The sequence below is a fragment of the Bactrocera neohumeralis genome, chromosome 5 (assembly GCF_024586455.1).
Source record: "Bactrocera neohumeralis isolate Rockhampton chromosome 5, APGP_CSIRO_Bneo_wtdbg2-racon-allhic-juicebox.fasta_v2, whole genome shotgun sequence".
NCBI lineage: Eukaryota > Metazoa > Arthropoda > Insecta > Diptera > Tephritidae > Bactrocera > Bactrocera neohumeralis.
The window spans coordinates 4,432,919-4,449,354 of NC_065922.1; the positions used below are offsets into that span (position 1 = coordinate 4,432,919).

General features: G+C 39.4%; 3 protein-coding genes across 4 annotated transcripts in view; 1 reads left to right on the top strand and 2 right to left on the bottom strand.

Moving 5' to 3' along the window:
* Position 1: 1 nt before the first annotated feature.
* Positions 2–16,436, bottom strand: part of LOC126758150 (uncharacterized) — a gene marked incomplete at its 3' end in the record, with an annotated part of 53,389 nt that continues 36,954 nt past the window's right edge. Inside the window, exons 2-6 of the mRNA XM_050472242.1 lie at positions 15,043–16,192; positions 14,866–14,987; positions 680–797; positions 501–620; positions 2–406 (exon numbers count right to left, since the gene is read on the bottom strand). Of these exons, the coding sequence (XP_050328199.1) occupies positions 2–406; positions 501–620; positions 680–797; positions 14,866–14,987; positions 15,043–16,053 (1,776 nt within the window). The remainder of the gene's footprint in view (positions 407–500; positions 621–679; positions 798–14,865; positions 14,988–15,042; positions 16,193–16,436) is intronic.
* LOC126760383 (protein phosphatase 1H) lies at positions 1,335–5,128 on the top strand. 2 transcript variants are annotated; one of them, XM_050475974.1, is made up of 5 exons: positions 1,335–2,381; positions 2,633–3,356; positions 3,419–3,587; positions 3,646–4,305; positions 4,360–4,624. In XM_050475974.1, the coding sequence occupies exons 1-5, from the start codon at positions 2,020–2,022 to the stop codon at positions 4,368–4,370; spliced, it is 1,926 nt and encodes a 641-aa protein (XP_050331931.1). In that variant the 5' UTR covers positions 1,335–2,019; the 3' UTR covers positions 4,371–4,624. The 2 variants fall into 2 exon arrangements, with proteins under 2 accessions (XP_050331931.1, XP_050331930.1); XM_050475973.1 differs by having other exon boundaries at positions 1,336–2,381; positions 4,505–5,128.
* LOC126760377 (ribosomal protein S6 kinase 2 beta) lies at positions 7,553–14,365 on the bottom strand. Its single transcript, XM_050475967.1, has 2 exons — positions 11,975–14,365; positions 7,553–11,888 (listed from the first exon to the last, which is right to left on the bottom strand). The coding sequence occupies exons 1-2, from the start codon at positions 13,965–13,967 to the stop codon at positions 11,266–11,268; spliced, it is 2,616 nt and encodes an 871-aa protein (XP_050331924.1). The 5' UTR covers positions 13,968–14,365; the 3' UTR covers positions 7,553–11,265.

Here is a 16,436-nt window from a genome sequence, read left to right on the forward strand (position 1 = left end):
CCGTCGTCGACGAAGACGAGTAGTCCACGTGACTGCCCGGCTGGCTGTTGCTCTGCTCTTGGCGCGCCAAGAAATTGTCTGCTATATCGCGATCAAGCCCTGTATACTGAAAAGCTTCATTGTCGATGACATCAGCTTCGGACTTGCGTCGCTGACGACGGTTAGCGTCCATTTTACCAGCACGTAGTGGTGGTGGTCCAGGGCGCCGGCGTCGGTTTGGTGGTCCGGCAGATTTGCTGCTCTTTTGTGTGCGATATGTACCACTGGGTGCAGAGCCAGTGGGTGCGTAAACCACGGAGCCTGGACGCATGTATGGCAGCGTGTAGGCCATTGGCGGGCGATAAGGGATGCCAGGCACGACCATGGCGCCCGGCATTGGCGGCACAGGTGGAGGTGTGGCCAACATCTGGGAAAAGGAAAAAAAATGTAGATAAATAAGAAAAATTAATAAAATATGTTCAAAATTAAAAAAAAAAAATATTAGCTTAATAATAGCTTACGGTCGTGCTACCAGCCGGGATCAGCATGATCGGTCGATTGCCGCCCGTTTGTGCCAAGTTACGTGAGCTGCCCATCTGTGCTGCGTACATCCACATGGCTGCCAATTTTTCGGCGTTTTCCTAATATTTAAAATTTTTATTGTTTTTCGAAATAATATTGTATGAAATGTTTCCTTTACCTTTTCACTACCAGTTAGGGACATAGCTTTAATATATTGATCCACCTTCTCCTGATCCAAAGCAACTCCGCCTGTTTTGGAATTAATAATAACATCTCGCAAATCTGTGCTTTCATTTCTGAAACACAAAAAATAAAATAAATACATATATAAATAAAGTTGTAAAAAATAATTTTTAAAACAAAATTGAATATTTATTTTTTTATGTTTAAAACGAAGTAAATTGTATTAAGGGACACCCATACTAGTGTAACTGCCAGAAGTGATTTTTGAGAATTTGAAAACTAAAAACTGTTAAAAATTTGAGTACATGTCATACAAAGTTATTAATTACCTGCTTTATTTGCTTATGTTTAGAAAGTTGACTTCCACTGTTATCGATAATAATCGATATCTAACATTAACCATTTTATTAACTTTGATTGAACTGTCACATTTATATGAAAATCAAGCAAGAACCTTATCATATCAAATAAAAGAAAATATCAAACGAGTTTTCAGAAGAACTATTTAAGTGCAGAACCAAATTTCCAGTACAAAACAAAAGCTGTTTTTGTTGTAATAGCGCTAATGCGGAGCTTTCGAAGCTTGACGCGAAAGCTCTACATTTGACATTTCATTTAGCGATTGCAATTTGACGTTTTCCATTGTCAACGAAAAATAAAAAAGCTAAAAGAACGAATTATTCAGAGAAGTGAAAAATCGCACAAGCAGAAAAAGCAAGTGGACCAGGAAGAAAATACTAATTTTTATAGTAAATTACTTTTCAACGTTTACATTTATAAAAATCTACAAACTATTCGTAACTGCTGTGTCCTTTGTTGCAAAAGTGATTTGGAAAACTACCGTGCTTTATTGATTACTGCGAGTGCTGACGAAAAACAAACACGAACGTGGTGGCAGCGGTTGCAGTGGCAGTGGTTGGCTGGCTGGTGCACAGCGAAAAGTGGACAATACAATACAGTGGCAGAGTCACGAGCAATGTAAAAGGTGACGAGAACAAAAACACGCATTGAGCTACCAAGGAAACGGGTGTGCGACGGAAGAAGCGCATTATACACATCAGGTTACATTGTTAGCATAAGCAGCCAACAAAGGAATTAGTTGGTTTTTTTTATCGGCCACGCGATCTTTTGCAGTAATTTGGAGACTCATTTACGTTGACGTGTGCAAGTACTCCGTAAGCAAAAGCAATATTGCTAGTAAGCAACATAGAACTTGCTGCCGTGTATTTGTTGTTATTTTACACATCATTTAGCAGCTGTCAGCGTGCGAAAGTTGTGCGGTAAACATTCCGTGAATAAATTTCTTGCTGCCGCACTTGCCAGAAACGCGCAAAGATGTCAAACATGTTTAGCATAACTAATATTAAAAATCGATTTATTTCGGTTATCGCACCAGATATACCGCCGCTGCCATCGACACACAGCCATCAGCTGCATCGCGGTAACATCAGCGGCGCTCCATCAAATTACCAGTTGCGTATGGCACATCAACAGAAAAAACCAGACAAATTCGCCTATGCGCGGCCACCATTTTTGCAGCTATTGACTATCGACGAATTGCGTGCCTCAGCCGATCACAATGTGCGCCCCATAATTGTACCGCGTGACATCACTTTGCTGCCGTGGGGCACTGGATATGCCGAGTGCGTTAATTCCGGAAAATCCGAGTGGAACGAAGATCAGGCTGCGTTCGCCAGGCAAGTGCAAATTCATAAATTACATACCAAAAACTAAATATGGCAACACAAGTAAAACAATCTTATCGCTATTGTTACAACCTAAAATTGTTCAGCTCTTCAACAGTGCTGACTCAACGCTTATCAGTTTGTTTTGCTTGCCTAATTCCGTATAATGTCTGTGATTTATTCAAAAGAAAAGCAACAAGAGCGATAAGCTGAACCAATTTTCATTGTTATTTGAGCTAATTGTTTATGTTTAATGTAAATAGGCAAGTGCTGTCGGATCCCACACACTCTCACCCGGACTTACCATATACATACTATGGTATTTTTGATGGACATGCAGGGTATGGTGCCGCTTTGGCAGCCTCCCATCAATTCCATCATATTTTACACGAGAAACTGGTGGATTGCTTAGAATTGCTGCTTCCTCGTGATGAAGACGCCGCTAATTCGAAACAAGATAGTAGCTTTCCCCATCCCAGTCATTTCCAGCGACGCGTATCAAAGGATGAGCTCATCATCGGCGCACTGGAGAGCGCCTTCTTCAACATGGACGCGCTCATTGCACAGGATCGCGATCGATATCGTGATGCGGGTGGTTGCACCGCTTGCGTTGCATTATTCATCAATGGCAAATTGTTTGTGGCAAATGCTGGCGACAGTCGTGCCGTGCTGAGCCAACGCAAAAGTAAGTCCATTGAAAAGAACAACGCAACAACTGGTGCAATTACAAATGCTGACAATGGCACCGGCGCCCAAGAAGTATTTGCGGTGCCATTCTCGTTCGATCACACCCCAGAGACAGAGCGCCAACGGTTGCTCACTGTAGCGCGCTTGAAGCCACATCTGATGGAAAAACAGTACGCTGCCATGGAGTATGCCAAACGGCCACATATGAAGGATTTGGGCCAGCGCATACTCTGCCGTCAAGGTACCATGAAAGGTTGGACCTACAAGACGTTGACGCGCGACGACTTGCGCATGCCTGTTGTGAGTGTTTATTACTATTTAACTTTCTGCAATTTTCTAACCTCTTTTATCGTGTTGCACAGGTGACAGGCGAAGGCAAGCGTAGCCGATTGCTGGGCACACTCGGCGTCACGCGCGGATTTGGCGACCACGATCTCTTAGCCATCAACACTGGCACCCAAATCAAACCATTTCTTACACCCCATCCGGAAGTGGTTATACGCGACCTTTCCAAAATTGTCAGCATTCCAGGTGAGCGCCAAACATGCAATCATAAACGCCTGTATGTTATTACTTTCTCAATTTGTAGATGAAAATAACGAGGATGGCGACTACGGTATACTAGTAATGGCCACCGACGGCCTTTGGGATGTTTCCGAGAACGACGCCGTCGCACGTACCGTTTTCCAAACATTAGACAAATATCCCACAGAGAAGCACCGTTACACAATGGTGGCACAGGAACTAGTGGCGCGAGCGCGTGGCAAAATTAACGACTCAGGACATTGGCGCTTGGCCGACAGCAAAGCCGCCGCAACAGTCGATGATATTTCAGTAATTGTGATTCCCGTCTATCAGTATTACAAAGAGCACGTCGAATGGGAGAAGAGATGCGCACAAGTGCTGCAGGAGCGACGGGCTAAGGTGACACAAAGTGCAACCGAAGCGTGCGAGGATGAGTCCCTGCTGGTGAATGGCGTCACAAAGGCGCTGGTGGAAGTAGAGCATGACGATGCAGAGGAAGAGGAGGAGGTGGTCGTCGAAGTGAATAGACAACAAGCACAAGCCACCGTCGAGTTGGAGGAAGATGCGTCTCAAAAAGCAGAGAGTAGCGGTCAGATAGACCCGCTCAGTGCACACCAATCGGCTGAGAAGGATGTCAAGGATTTAATAGAGCATGAATTGAGTGCAGCCATATCAGCTCTAGACGCCACTGAGAGTGCAGAGGACGATAAAAAAGAGGCAAAAGGTAAGTGAGATCCGAAGCCAATAGTCTATAATCACAGATTTTTGTCTTTTAAAGGCGTTGTATAAGAGCACGTGGCGCTTGCCGTCGCGCTGAAGAGGCTCAAATATCCCATTGCAAGTGGAGATAATTAGTTGACTATCTATCAAAATTGAAGAACTGTTACACTCCCGTATCTCTCTCTCTCTCTCTGATATTACAGAATCGTCTGTTACCACGCCAGAGAAGACGTATAAAGCACAGCAGACGCAACAGCAACAACAACACCAACATCATCGCAATCGTAATCGCAAAGACAAACGTTGAGGGAATGAAAAACGTACGCAAACCAAGCGTACACACATATTTTCTACTAAATACATAATAATAAGTACATAGAGAACAAACTTAACTAGTTAATGAATAAACGCACTTAATTTGAAAACCAAACAATGAGTTAAACGGAAAACATAAAAATGTAGCGTAGAGAGGGTCGGCCGCGCTGTTCTGCGGATGTGAATTTGCCAAGCGAAACTTACTCAATCATTACCAGAGAGCGAAACCAACATTAGATATATACAAACACTTATTTATTTCACTCCAAATCCAATCATTTACGAATGCACTCGCGCTCGACCGCATCCTGTGAGTTGATGAGGTAACAGTAATTTATCAGATGTGAAAACTTAAAATTACCAGAAAACTTTAATACCGTTAAACAGAAAACATGTTTACATGTATTTTCGAAAAAAAAAAAATAAATCGAGATGTTCGAAAATCAATTAATCAAAATTAAAAATTGTAATACTTCAAGATTTGCGAAAATAAATTACTAGTTTTATTAAAAGACGCTTTTCAAATTATTTTTATATTGTTTGTGGTAATAATCGCTAAAATAAATATAGGCTCTCTTTGGGAAAACCGCCAGACTTTAATTTAATCTTATACTTGTAGCTATTTGGTCTTCCCAAAAGATTTCTTTCGTGTCAAGGGCGATACTCAAGAAGAAAATGTAACGATTGCTCTCCAGAATGGATAAGGCTCCCTCGTCATTGTTGACAGTCATAACTTCAAAGTCGTAAATAATTTCATTTATCTTGGAACCAATGTTAACGCAACCAACAATGTCAGTCTCGAAATCCATTCCAGGGACTGAGTAGGCAATTGAGAAGAAAAGTTTTCTCGGCGAATAAAGACTAAATTCTAGAAGTAACTCATCATCCCCGTTGTTGTTGTTGTTTTAACGGAGATTCAATCCCCGTTGGGATGGTAGATATCATTTGAGTTGTCGTCGAGGTCATCTAACGGTAGGCCCAAGAAACGTCTGTTTCGACGGGGTCGGACCAGGGAGGAGGGTGTTAGATGGGTAGGGTTTGTGGGGCATGCAAAGAGGTGGTCAGTGTCATGCGGAGACTCGGAGGGAGGAGGGTGTTAGATGGGTAGGGTTTGTGGGGCATGCAAAGAGGTGGTCAGTGTCATGCGGAGACTCGTTGCATGCAGGACATACATCGAGTATGTCAGGGTCTATTCTGGATAAGTAGGAGTTTAACCTGCTACAGTATCCAGAACGAAGTTTCAATTAATTTGTGTTTGTCGTCATCATCCCCGTCCTGCTATATGGTACAAAGGCATGGACCATCGTCCAACATCTGATGAGACGGTGTTACGAGTATTTGGAGAAATTTCTGCAGAAGATTTGTGGTTCTTTGCGCGAAGCAGAGGAAGACCTCCACTTAATTGGAAAGACCAAGTGGAGAAGGACCTTGCTACACTCTTTGATATATTTAACGTAAGATATTATTCAGAAATAGCCTAAATCAAAATGTGTATTAACAGCCATCTTTGCAGGAAGTATAGATACATATGTTGATATTAAAGGTTATATATTTGTGAAAAGTAATTAGCGAAGACCTAGCCTTCGATAGGTTCCTGCCCTTTACCCTTTTCTTCCCAAAGAAATCTTAGCCGTCATATATAAAGTGTTTACTACCTGTCTTGTTCGGTCTGGTCAAAACGCCAGCCTAGGGAATGTATGGAAACATCTTAAGACCTGTTCAAGCCTTATAAAAAAATTGAAAGATATTCCACAAGCAACAAATAAAGCGCCCTTAGTTCTATGTAATCATAATAAACCAATTTTATATCTGGGCACGGACTGCACGTACATATATCCCACCTGACATGAAAAGCTTTATGGACTCAACCAAACTTTATCAACCCTTCCTGGACTGTCGAAATGAGAATCTTGGTTCAACACAAAACATGTGCTCTAATATTATATGCTAGTTATACTATTTCACAATTGAATTGACACTGCGGCAACGACGGCATATAAATCTTGCAATCGGACCATGACGATTACTGATTACACGTGTCATAAAATGTTTGTCAATGGCGCATTAATAACGGTAATAAAGAATTTCCTGTTCGCAAACTGTTATCTTGAGGTTTCTTATAAACGTGTGAGGAAATTAAAAGCACCGATAAGACGTTGTCAAAGGAAGTTGATAGCTCAACGATTTGTGTGACCAGTGATACTGCGGTCAATTGCTATCGGAAATGAACTCTTAACTTGTAAAACAGAAATAAGACATTAGGAGTAACTAAGATAGTACATTTTATAATTTATTAAACAAATATAAATATATGTACATACATAAGCATACTAATAACCAGGGTTGCATATTTACCAATTGAAAAAACTCTTGGGAGTAAAAATTAATTAATATTTTATTTTGGAATTGTAAAAGACAAGGTACGCAAACGTGAAAAAATTAAAATTCTAAAAAAAATTATTTTAATTTGTTATTACATACATGTATGTATATTTTTTAGAATTAAAAGAAAATTGCTTTCATACCGGTTTAAAAAATTTAATAATTTTTTCTTTTAACGCATTATTTGCAATGCTGCTACTAAAATAGTATAATGCATAAATATTGATAAAAATAAATATTTAATAAAAATAATAAAATAATTAATTATAAATTAATTCAAATAATTAGCTCTTTTCTATCAATAAAACATTTTTCGTAATTTTTTTAATATATCAACTTTATTCAATCGAATAATTATTTGTTTAAAATAAAGAAAACATGTAGCTTTTATTAATTTTAAATTCATTTAATAATCTGGTCATATTTGTTTTTGTTTGTTTCTTGTATTCTTGCTGTTTGCTATTAATATATAGTAAATCTGGAATATTTAATGTGGGAAAATACACAACTTTTCACATGCTGACCAGCTGCATTTATTTTTGCCAAGCTGTACCTTATTTTGTTGTTTTTTTCAACGTATTTAATGAAGTGCGCGACTGTGAATATTTGTTATTGTTGCTTTTGTTTTTATTTCTTCCACAAATTAGCACCGCAGATGGCAATGTGTGTGTATGTATGTATGTATATAGCGCTTAATTGAAATACGAGCAGCAGTAGCAGTTGTTGGTTTTGTAGAATTCACTAAATATTTAAAATCTAAATGCAAATGGTAAAGATTTTCCTAGCGCTGAATATGTTAATGAATACATTAAACGATTTCAAACGAATTAACTAAAATTAATACACAGTAATAAGACAGTTGCACATTTGCATGTATGTTTGTATGTATGTATGTAAGTATGTAAATGCTTATATAATACAATAAGTATGGAGAGATATAAAATGCGTTTCCAAAGTGTTGGTAAATATAAGTTTTTTTACAAAAATGTCACACAAAACATCAAAATTTTAAATATAATACTTGGTAAAATGTTAACAATTAAACGAGTGTTTTTGTTCTTGTTGTAAAGTGCATTCAAATATGCCTATACATATTGTATACGTATGTATGTAAGTGTATGTGCGTGTGTGTGAGTTAGGCGCATAAAAATATATGTATGTAAGTATGTTTGCACAATAATTGTAGAGTGAATTGACAACTTAGTGGATTTGAATATATGTTTATTTGTTTGTATGTTATACATTCGAATTTCTTGCTTAATTGAACGTTAGAAAAAACAATAATTGTATTTGTTTTATAAATTTTGCATGGAAGCAACTTGTTGCAAAAATTTGCAGTTTTTTTTCACTCAAATTAGACTTTTTATTTGGCTGTTTGGTTTGTGCCCCAGCGCTGATACGACAAATGCTAGCCAGCGGCGAGCAGAAAGGAAGTGATAATTAGCGTCTATGTTTACTTTTTTATTTATTTTTATTGTTTTTTATTATTTTTGTTACTCATTGTGCGCATAGGTTGCGTTTTGTGATAAATGACAGGCGTAGGTGACAGAGCGATTGCCGTATCAGTGCCAGAAGAAATCAGCTTTTAAAGCTTTGAAATACTTTTTTTGTATTAATATTTCCGCTTTTGAGAATTTTAAATATTCTACTTGGCAAGTTGTATGTGTCTATGTATGCTTATTGCTATTTCTTTTTTTATATTTCGATGAAAGCATTTAAAACGACCCTCTTCTTAAGTGAAATTTATGCATTAAAGAAAGAAATTAAAAAGAAAATCGGCACAACAATTGAAGCAAAAGTTTTTCAAGTGAATTTTATGCGGTTTACTATGTAAGTATGTGTGTAGTATGCGGTCTTAAAAGCAAAGAGGGTTTACAACAATTGGTCTTTAGTTTATTTTTTTCATAAATTTACCGTCCCCACTTGTGAGACCGCTTGCTTCACACTTTATCATGGCACTGAATTTCTTATATTCATTAAATTAGTTTTTTTTTGTTTTACAAATTGTTCAGCAGTTGGCTCGTTCCAAAATCTCATTTTATAGACAAGTTTGTTTAAATCTTTGCAAATTTCAACAATAGCTACATATGCAAAAGGCATGCGTATGCATGTATATGTAAATATGTGTGTGTTAGCCTACATCTGCACAAAATATGTTTATATATATTTCTTTTTTTGATGTATAAACTGCAACAGTTTTTATGCAAATTTTATTTTATATAACACAGAAGTTGCGAAGCTTAAAAGACCGCCCAACAACCTAACTTTATAAATTTCGACAAATGTTGTAGGTATGTATATGTAGGTATTTATGCAGTTATTACGTCATAATTTTCAAGGTAAGTATGTGGTAGGTAATTATATAAATTCTCTCTAAATATATTTATATACATTTATTAGTTAATCATACTATATACATACATATGTATATGTATATGTATATATATAGCTAATATATGTTATATGCATCATGTATATATAATATTTGCCTTCTTTGTGTGTATATGTGTATCTATGTATGTATTTATGTACGTATGTGTATTTCTGCTTAGCAATATGCATTTAATATTTAATAAATTGAACTTTTTTAATATATGCTTGTCTGTATGTATATATTTAATGCAAGTTGTTAAAATACTTTACCGACGTCATCGTTTTCTTCATTTTAGGTTAACGTAGCTTTTTATGCAAATTTCTTCGGCCAATTTTTACAAATTTACATATGTACACGTGTATGTACGAGCAATTATTATTAACACCAAACCTTCATTACTTTCTTAAGTTATCTATTATTTACTTAAATATATATATATATATATGTATATATGTTTGTAGTTAGAAGCGATAATATGATTATATGTATACGAATTACAGCCGAGTTACAAAATGTCAAATTTAAAGTCACTAAAACTACAACTGTTTCTATCTTAATTTTACACGCATTCAATCGCCAATATAATTTGTTCATTAACTTTACTTTTCTTTTTTTAGTTTGCGTTCAGGAGCAGCAATGCTTGGCATTTTTCGACTGTTACATTCACGACTTTGGAAATATAGAAACCGCAAGTGAGTAGTAGAATTCAGCAACTCATTATTATGCTCGCTTATTCGGTAGAAAGACTCCGGAGAGAGAGTTACGTAATTAATTACTTACTTTACTAGTTAAATACTTTCTTCAAATTTTCCCAACAACAAGTATTTCAAATTGGATTTTTAATATACAAAACAAGTATCACTTTCCTACTGTCCACAATATTTTCACATAACTTTCGTCTTTACAAATTAATTGTTCAGCGTTTCAACCGAGCTCACTTATAGGTTATGTGCGTATGCATGTTTGTAGTGTTTTATACTTATTCTCAAAGGCAAATCACAATCTTGTATTGTTTTCACAATTCAATTTCACTACAATTAAGCGAGAAATTTACAATTTTACCATATTCAATAATTTTATACAAAATATAGGTCTGTCATTTATTATTCAGTAAAATTCGTGCATAATTTTGATTTCAAACGTAGAGTGCTGCAGGTGCACACGTCAAAAATTTGGCAATGGCATGAAAAGTTTATTTGGAATTGTTCTTCGGGAAGTTGGCTGAATCTATTTATCGCTGCTACGAACACTAAACGTGGTTGAAATCGTTTTAGAAAATACTTATTTAGAATATGTCTGCAGCTTTTGCTGCGTGTACAGCTATACAATGTTTTCATTGTAATATTATTATTTTTTGTTTGTTAGTTGTGATAAGCATTATAACTTTGGCCATTATTTTCGAGTAAGTAGTTATGCAAAAAATATATCCTTCTTTTTCTTATGTTTATCTTGTCTATCATTTACAAATGTTAATATGTATTTAATCGCATACAAACAACACGTATTATTTTATAAAATAAATAATTAGCTTGTTCGCAAAATCTCGTCACACTTAAAAACGCGCACAGACATACGAACGCACACCAGCTGTCCTCAACCCCCTTAATTGGGGCGGGTTGTGTGTTTGTGCAGCTGGAAGTCGTGCGTAAGAAGCTGACAAAACGCCTAAAAATATAATTACTCCCCGTCTTCTCCTCACCACTAGATAAATGTTTTATTAATAAATACGCTAACAATGTGTGCCACAGTATAATGATGGCAATTTGCTTTTCCACACACGCACCAACACTGCTTTTATGGTAAACAAATTTCCATTTAGCACACTAAATGGTTTTTATCTAGCTCACACCTAGCCCCCCAGCAGATGATTCATTGAAATTTCGCCAAAAAAATTTAGGAGTGCAGGTTGGCTCGGTCTTTGGCACGTCGTTTCGCCAATTTCGACAATTCTACTGGTCCCACATTTGCCGCTTGTGGTATTGCAATTGCGCGAAAAGTCGCATCGACTGCGCCGCGGAGCGCCGCTGTTGCCTCGCGCACCGAATTAGCGTTGGGTTGCGCCACGCCCAAGCCTCTTTCACCTGTGGCGTTGACACCCTTGGCTGACATTTGCGTGGGAATTATCGCGTACTCTGTGAGGCGCACTGAACCCGCTGACTGTTCGCGCAGCCACGGGTGTTGCAAAATTTGTGCTGCTGTCGGTCTATTCTCCGGCACAATATGTAGCATCTGACGTAGCAGATCTTTTACTTCGTGCCCGGTCATCGCCCAACGACTGGAAGTGAAGTCCACATGTCCGGAACCTATCCGCTTTAATATCACGTCAGGAGAGTCGTTTGGCGTTGAGGCGAAAGGTGTACGACCAGAGAGCATAATGTAGAGCAGCACTCCTAATGACCAGATATCGCAGGCCAAGTCATAACCTTGTCGTTTCAACACTTCTGGCGCCACAAAGTTGGCTGTATAGCATGGTGTCATCAGCAGACCGTTGTCGGCACGCAGCTGCTTTGCAAATCCTGAATATAATTAGTTTGGAGTTATCAATACCAAAGGCACATGGTGAATTTGTTTCAAAACATTTGCTATTTATTTCAGTACTTACCCAGGTCACAAAGTTTTAGAGTCTCCGGCGTTTGCCGCATGCTGGCATAAATCATATTCGATGGTTTTAGATCACGATGCACAACTCCATGCTCGTGCAGGTACGCCACAGCTGACACAACCGTTCTCAGCACCGCACTGGCTTCACTTTCGCACATTTGTCCCACTGCTAGTATGCGATCGAGTAGCTCTCCGCCTTTTAGTAACTCCATAACTAGATACGCAGACGTTACGTCCTCATACACTGAGAATAGGGTGACAATGTTAGGGTGATTTCCATATCGCAGCATTATTTCCACCTCTTCCCAACAATCGGCGGAGGTAGACGACGCTGCTGCCGCTGCCTTTTCAATAATTTTAACAGCAAAATGTTTTTTGGTTGAGCGATGCTCACACAAACGACACACGGAAAATGTTCCGCGTCCCAATTCTTGCAACAAATTGTATTCCGAATGAAAGTTGCCAGGCAGCACACCAGGCAGAGAACGCTGCGGGTTGTGTGCGTGGGGCACATAAGGCGATAGTGGACTGGAATTGTTTGATGATTCATCCAGTAACACCGGCGCCACAAAACTAAAACCACGAAAGATTTCATGTGCCGACGCAGAAATTGGACCACCGGGCGAGTCGTGTGGCGGCTTCGAGGTGTACTCGATATCGAAATAAAACGCGTCGTCACGCGACACTGCTGGTATAAATGGTGGACGTACTTCTTTCCGCACCAGTCTCACCCAGTCAATTGTTGCAAAGAAACAATGCGCTTTAATATCCAGTATTCCGTGTTCTCCAGCACCTAGACGATTTTGGGGATTACGTTTAAATAGTGCCCGCAAAAGCGATTGCGCCTCGGGCGATAAATTTTCGGGCATTCCTAATTTCGAGCGTAATATTTGATTCATTGTTTCTTGACGCGTTTGTCCATGGAATGGTAAATTTCCTGTCAACATTTCGAACATCAATACACCAAAAGACCACCAATCAGCTGCAACACCATGTCCCTTGCGATTCACTATTTCCGGTGCCATGTATTCGACGGTACCACAAAAACTATATGTTTTGGAGCCATCTAAAGGTTGCTTCGACAGACCAAAATCAGTAAGCGCTATGTGCCCGTTTTCGTCTAACAAAATATTTTCCGGTTTCAAATCGCGATAAATTATTCCCAATGTGTGTAGGTGATTTAGTGCCAAAGCCAATTCAGCTAAATAAAATTTGACATCGTCCTCTGTGAACATCACCTCTTTTGATAATCTTGAAAATAGATCACCACCGCGCAAAAAGTCCAATATTAAATACAATTTACCGGGTGTTTGGAAGGCATAGTGCAGTTTCACGATAAACGCATGCCCGACGTCGGCTAGAATTTTACGCTCATTTCTACTACGCACACGGTCCTTGATTTTCAGCGTGGCTTTTTTCAGCACTTTCATCGCATATAGCGTACCTGCATCCTTGCCAATAACCTTGCGAACTAAAAACACCTTACCGAAGCTGCCTTCGCCCAGCACACGCAACAATTCGAATTGCGATGGGTCGGCTTTGTCATGGCCTTCCTTTATTACTTCGCGTAGCTCGAACTCATTTTCGCGCAACTCCCCATCACCCACAGCTGGCGCATAACCTTCCGAATCACTTAAATCCATCAGTTCAGTCGTATCCGCCGCATCGGAGCTGATGTGATGTTGTTCTAATGCAGCTTGTAATGCCGTTTGCTGCACCTGTTGCAAATGTTGTTGCTGTTGCTGTGCTTGCTGCCTGCGCTGGGATGACGTCACAGTGGTCACACCACCACTTTCTTCATCAGTGGGTGTGTGCTCCATCGGTGTCACGGCCAGACTACTACAACCTGACGAAGTGATCTGCATTCGCTGGCGCCGCTGCTGCTGGCCCAAGGCGCCATTGGCATTGTCCGGGTGGACATTATTTCCGACAGCTATACCAACGCCTAACTGGTGCTGTTGGCGCAAATCTTTATTCAAATCGGCCAGTGGCATTGCGCCGGTGACGCTGATGACCTCCGAAGATGTGGGCGTTTTTAACGTCGCCGTGATCCAATTAAAATGTGCTGCGATATTTGTAACTTTCAATATTTTCAACTGCTTTCACTGCGCTTGTGGCTGCTACTGTCAATGCGACGGTGAATTGTGACTACGGTTAGTGGAAGGAAGGCGTGGGCGATATTTTCACAGGTCGTTTTGTTTATTTGTACACAAATATTTGGTTGTTGCACACGTAATTAAAACATTCAAACACATACGAGACATACCGACGCGACGCTTACGCACTACTATAAAAATTTATACATTCTTTTTACACATTTTTGCATGAACTTTTACTAAATTGCATGAATTAAATGATTTTTTTCACTTCACTGCTGTTGCTGCTAGCTTATTGTCGGATTCGCACTGGATCGTCAGCGTTTGACAGTTTGCTAAGCGAAGTGCTGCCATACGCAATAAATGAGCACTAAACTGAGGAATTATTGAGCGTATGGTGCTTACCGAGAACGTTTATAATATATAGTAATCGGTGCTTACGTACGTATGCGGGTATTTGAGAAGACTTGAATACATGCAATATATGATTATGTAAACTTGAGTCATACATTATATATGTACATACATATATATTATACTCTTTATGCTAGAAATTGAAATGCAATATGTCAAAGGTACATTTTTAATGTCATTAGTTAAATTGCTTTACTCTGAATTATGAAAACTATCTGGCATCTCTTACACTGATTGTAATAGATTATGTGAAAGCCAAACGTCAAAACTTTTTCTAAACACTAGCCAGCAACCGGATGCCGAAATTTGGTTTCACAAAATTAAATTTGCGATTTATGTAGACTGAAGTGTAATTATCATAATTCTAATATTATTTACGTACCTGGAACATATCTGCAGCGCACATCTGTACACCGATACAATACTAACAACAAAGTGTAAAAACAATGCCAAAATTAGACCGGAAGCAGCCGATATCTCACTATTCGCATTCAACAGGTCGAACTAAGAAAAGAGGCCATACTTTATTTATACATCGTTGGGGCTAATTTCTACTTACCTTTTCCTCCATTCGATTGACGTCCCTAGATAGCCCCACGCCGGAAACAGCCAACGCCAGTGTACTGGTCGCAATGCAAATTAAACTCAAAGCCAGAAACGCTGTTTGTGTCTTCCGTATGCTAACTACACCCAGCGAACCAGTAATGGCGGCCACCAGGCCAGTCCAAATACCACAACCGGCCGTGGAGAGCGCCGCTTCGCGCACAATCAACAATGAACCGAGCGCCACCAACGTAATGGCCAACATTAGCTGCAATGTGCCCAAAACAATTTGCCATGGGAAGGCCGAGCAGCAGTCGGCGCTGGATTTGGCACGTCTTTGAAATTTCGCCGCTTTCGCCGAATTCGATGAGCTGCCGTCGCCATCTTTGATTTTAATCAATTCCGGTGGAAAGCGCTGCTTCTTGCTAATACGCGAATCGAGTGTGTTGGCACGCGAAGCAATAGCGGCCTGCAATTGTTGTTGGAATTCCTCGTGTGTCATCAATTTCAGCTTCTTTGCGTCATCGCCATCGACGCTTTTGCCATTGCCAACGTTGTTGGCTGCCACAGAGGCGACCAATGTGGCTGCCGTCAACTTCAGCGGTGGCTTCTGATCGTACACAGGACTTGAGTAAATATGACTTTGCGTGTCTGCTTGTAATTGCTGTTGCTTTTGTGGGCTCAGCTCTTGCTGTTGGTGGTCGTCGGTGTCACTGCAACCGCTGCTGTTGCGTTGCAATATGGATTTCTGTGAGTTGGTGAGACTGTCATGCTGTGCATTTGTCGTGTTCAAGCTCTGCTCAATGGCGGCGTGCATGAGCTCCTCGCGATTGACGCTGCGATCCACGATCGTGTCCATGCTGTCGACAGTGGAATCGTGCGAATCAATTGTGCGTGCCGGTGATTCGGATTGGCGTACCATGTCGTCGCTGTTGTTACTGTCCATGTTCATGCTCATGCTTGTGTTGTTGTGGGCGTTATTGAAATTGCTGCTAACGGCATTAATGTCGTCCATTTTGCTGTGCATATGTGTGTTTGTTTTTGTTGGCTCTCGCTCGTTTAGCCAAATTTATTTACACATCTAAACTGTTTCCGGTGCAATTCCAAATTCCAGTGCGTGGTGCGAACGTATGTGGTTGATAACTATCGTTAAATACGCCACGTGACTGTAAGAAATTTAAAAGCAATATTGGCTATTATAAAATTTCATAAATTTATTTTTTGATATTTTAGTCTTTAATTGGATTGAAATTCGTTGGAATTCATTAATACACAAATATATAAAACAGCTGATTGAAAAATTTCGTTTTTTGCTCATTTTAACGACAGTGGAAGTGTGTCTCATGTTATTTTTTCATTACTTTATACTTTCTTGTTTAATAGAAAATATTCGCACGGTTGATTTGCTCT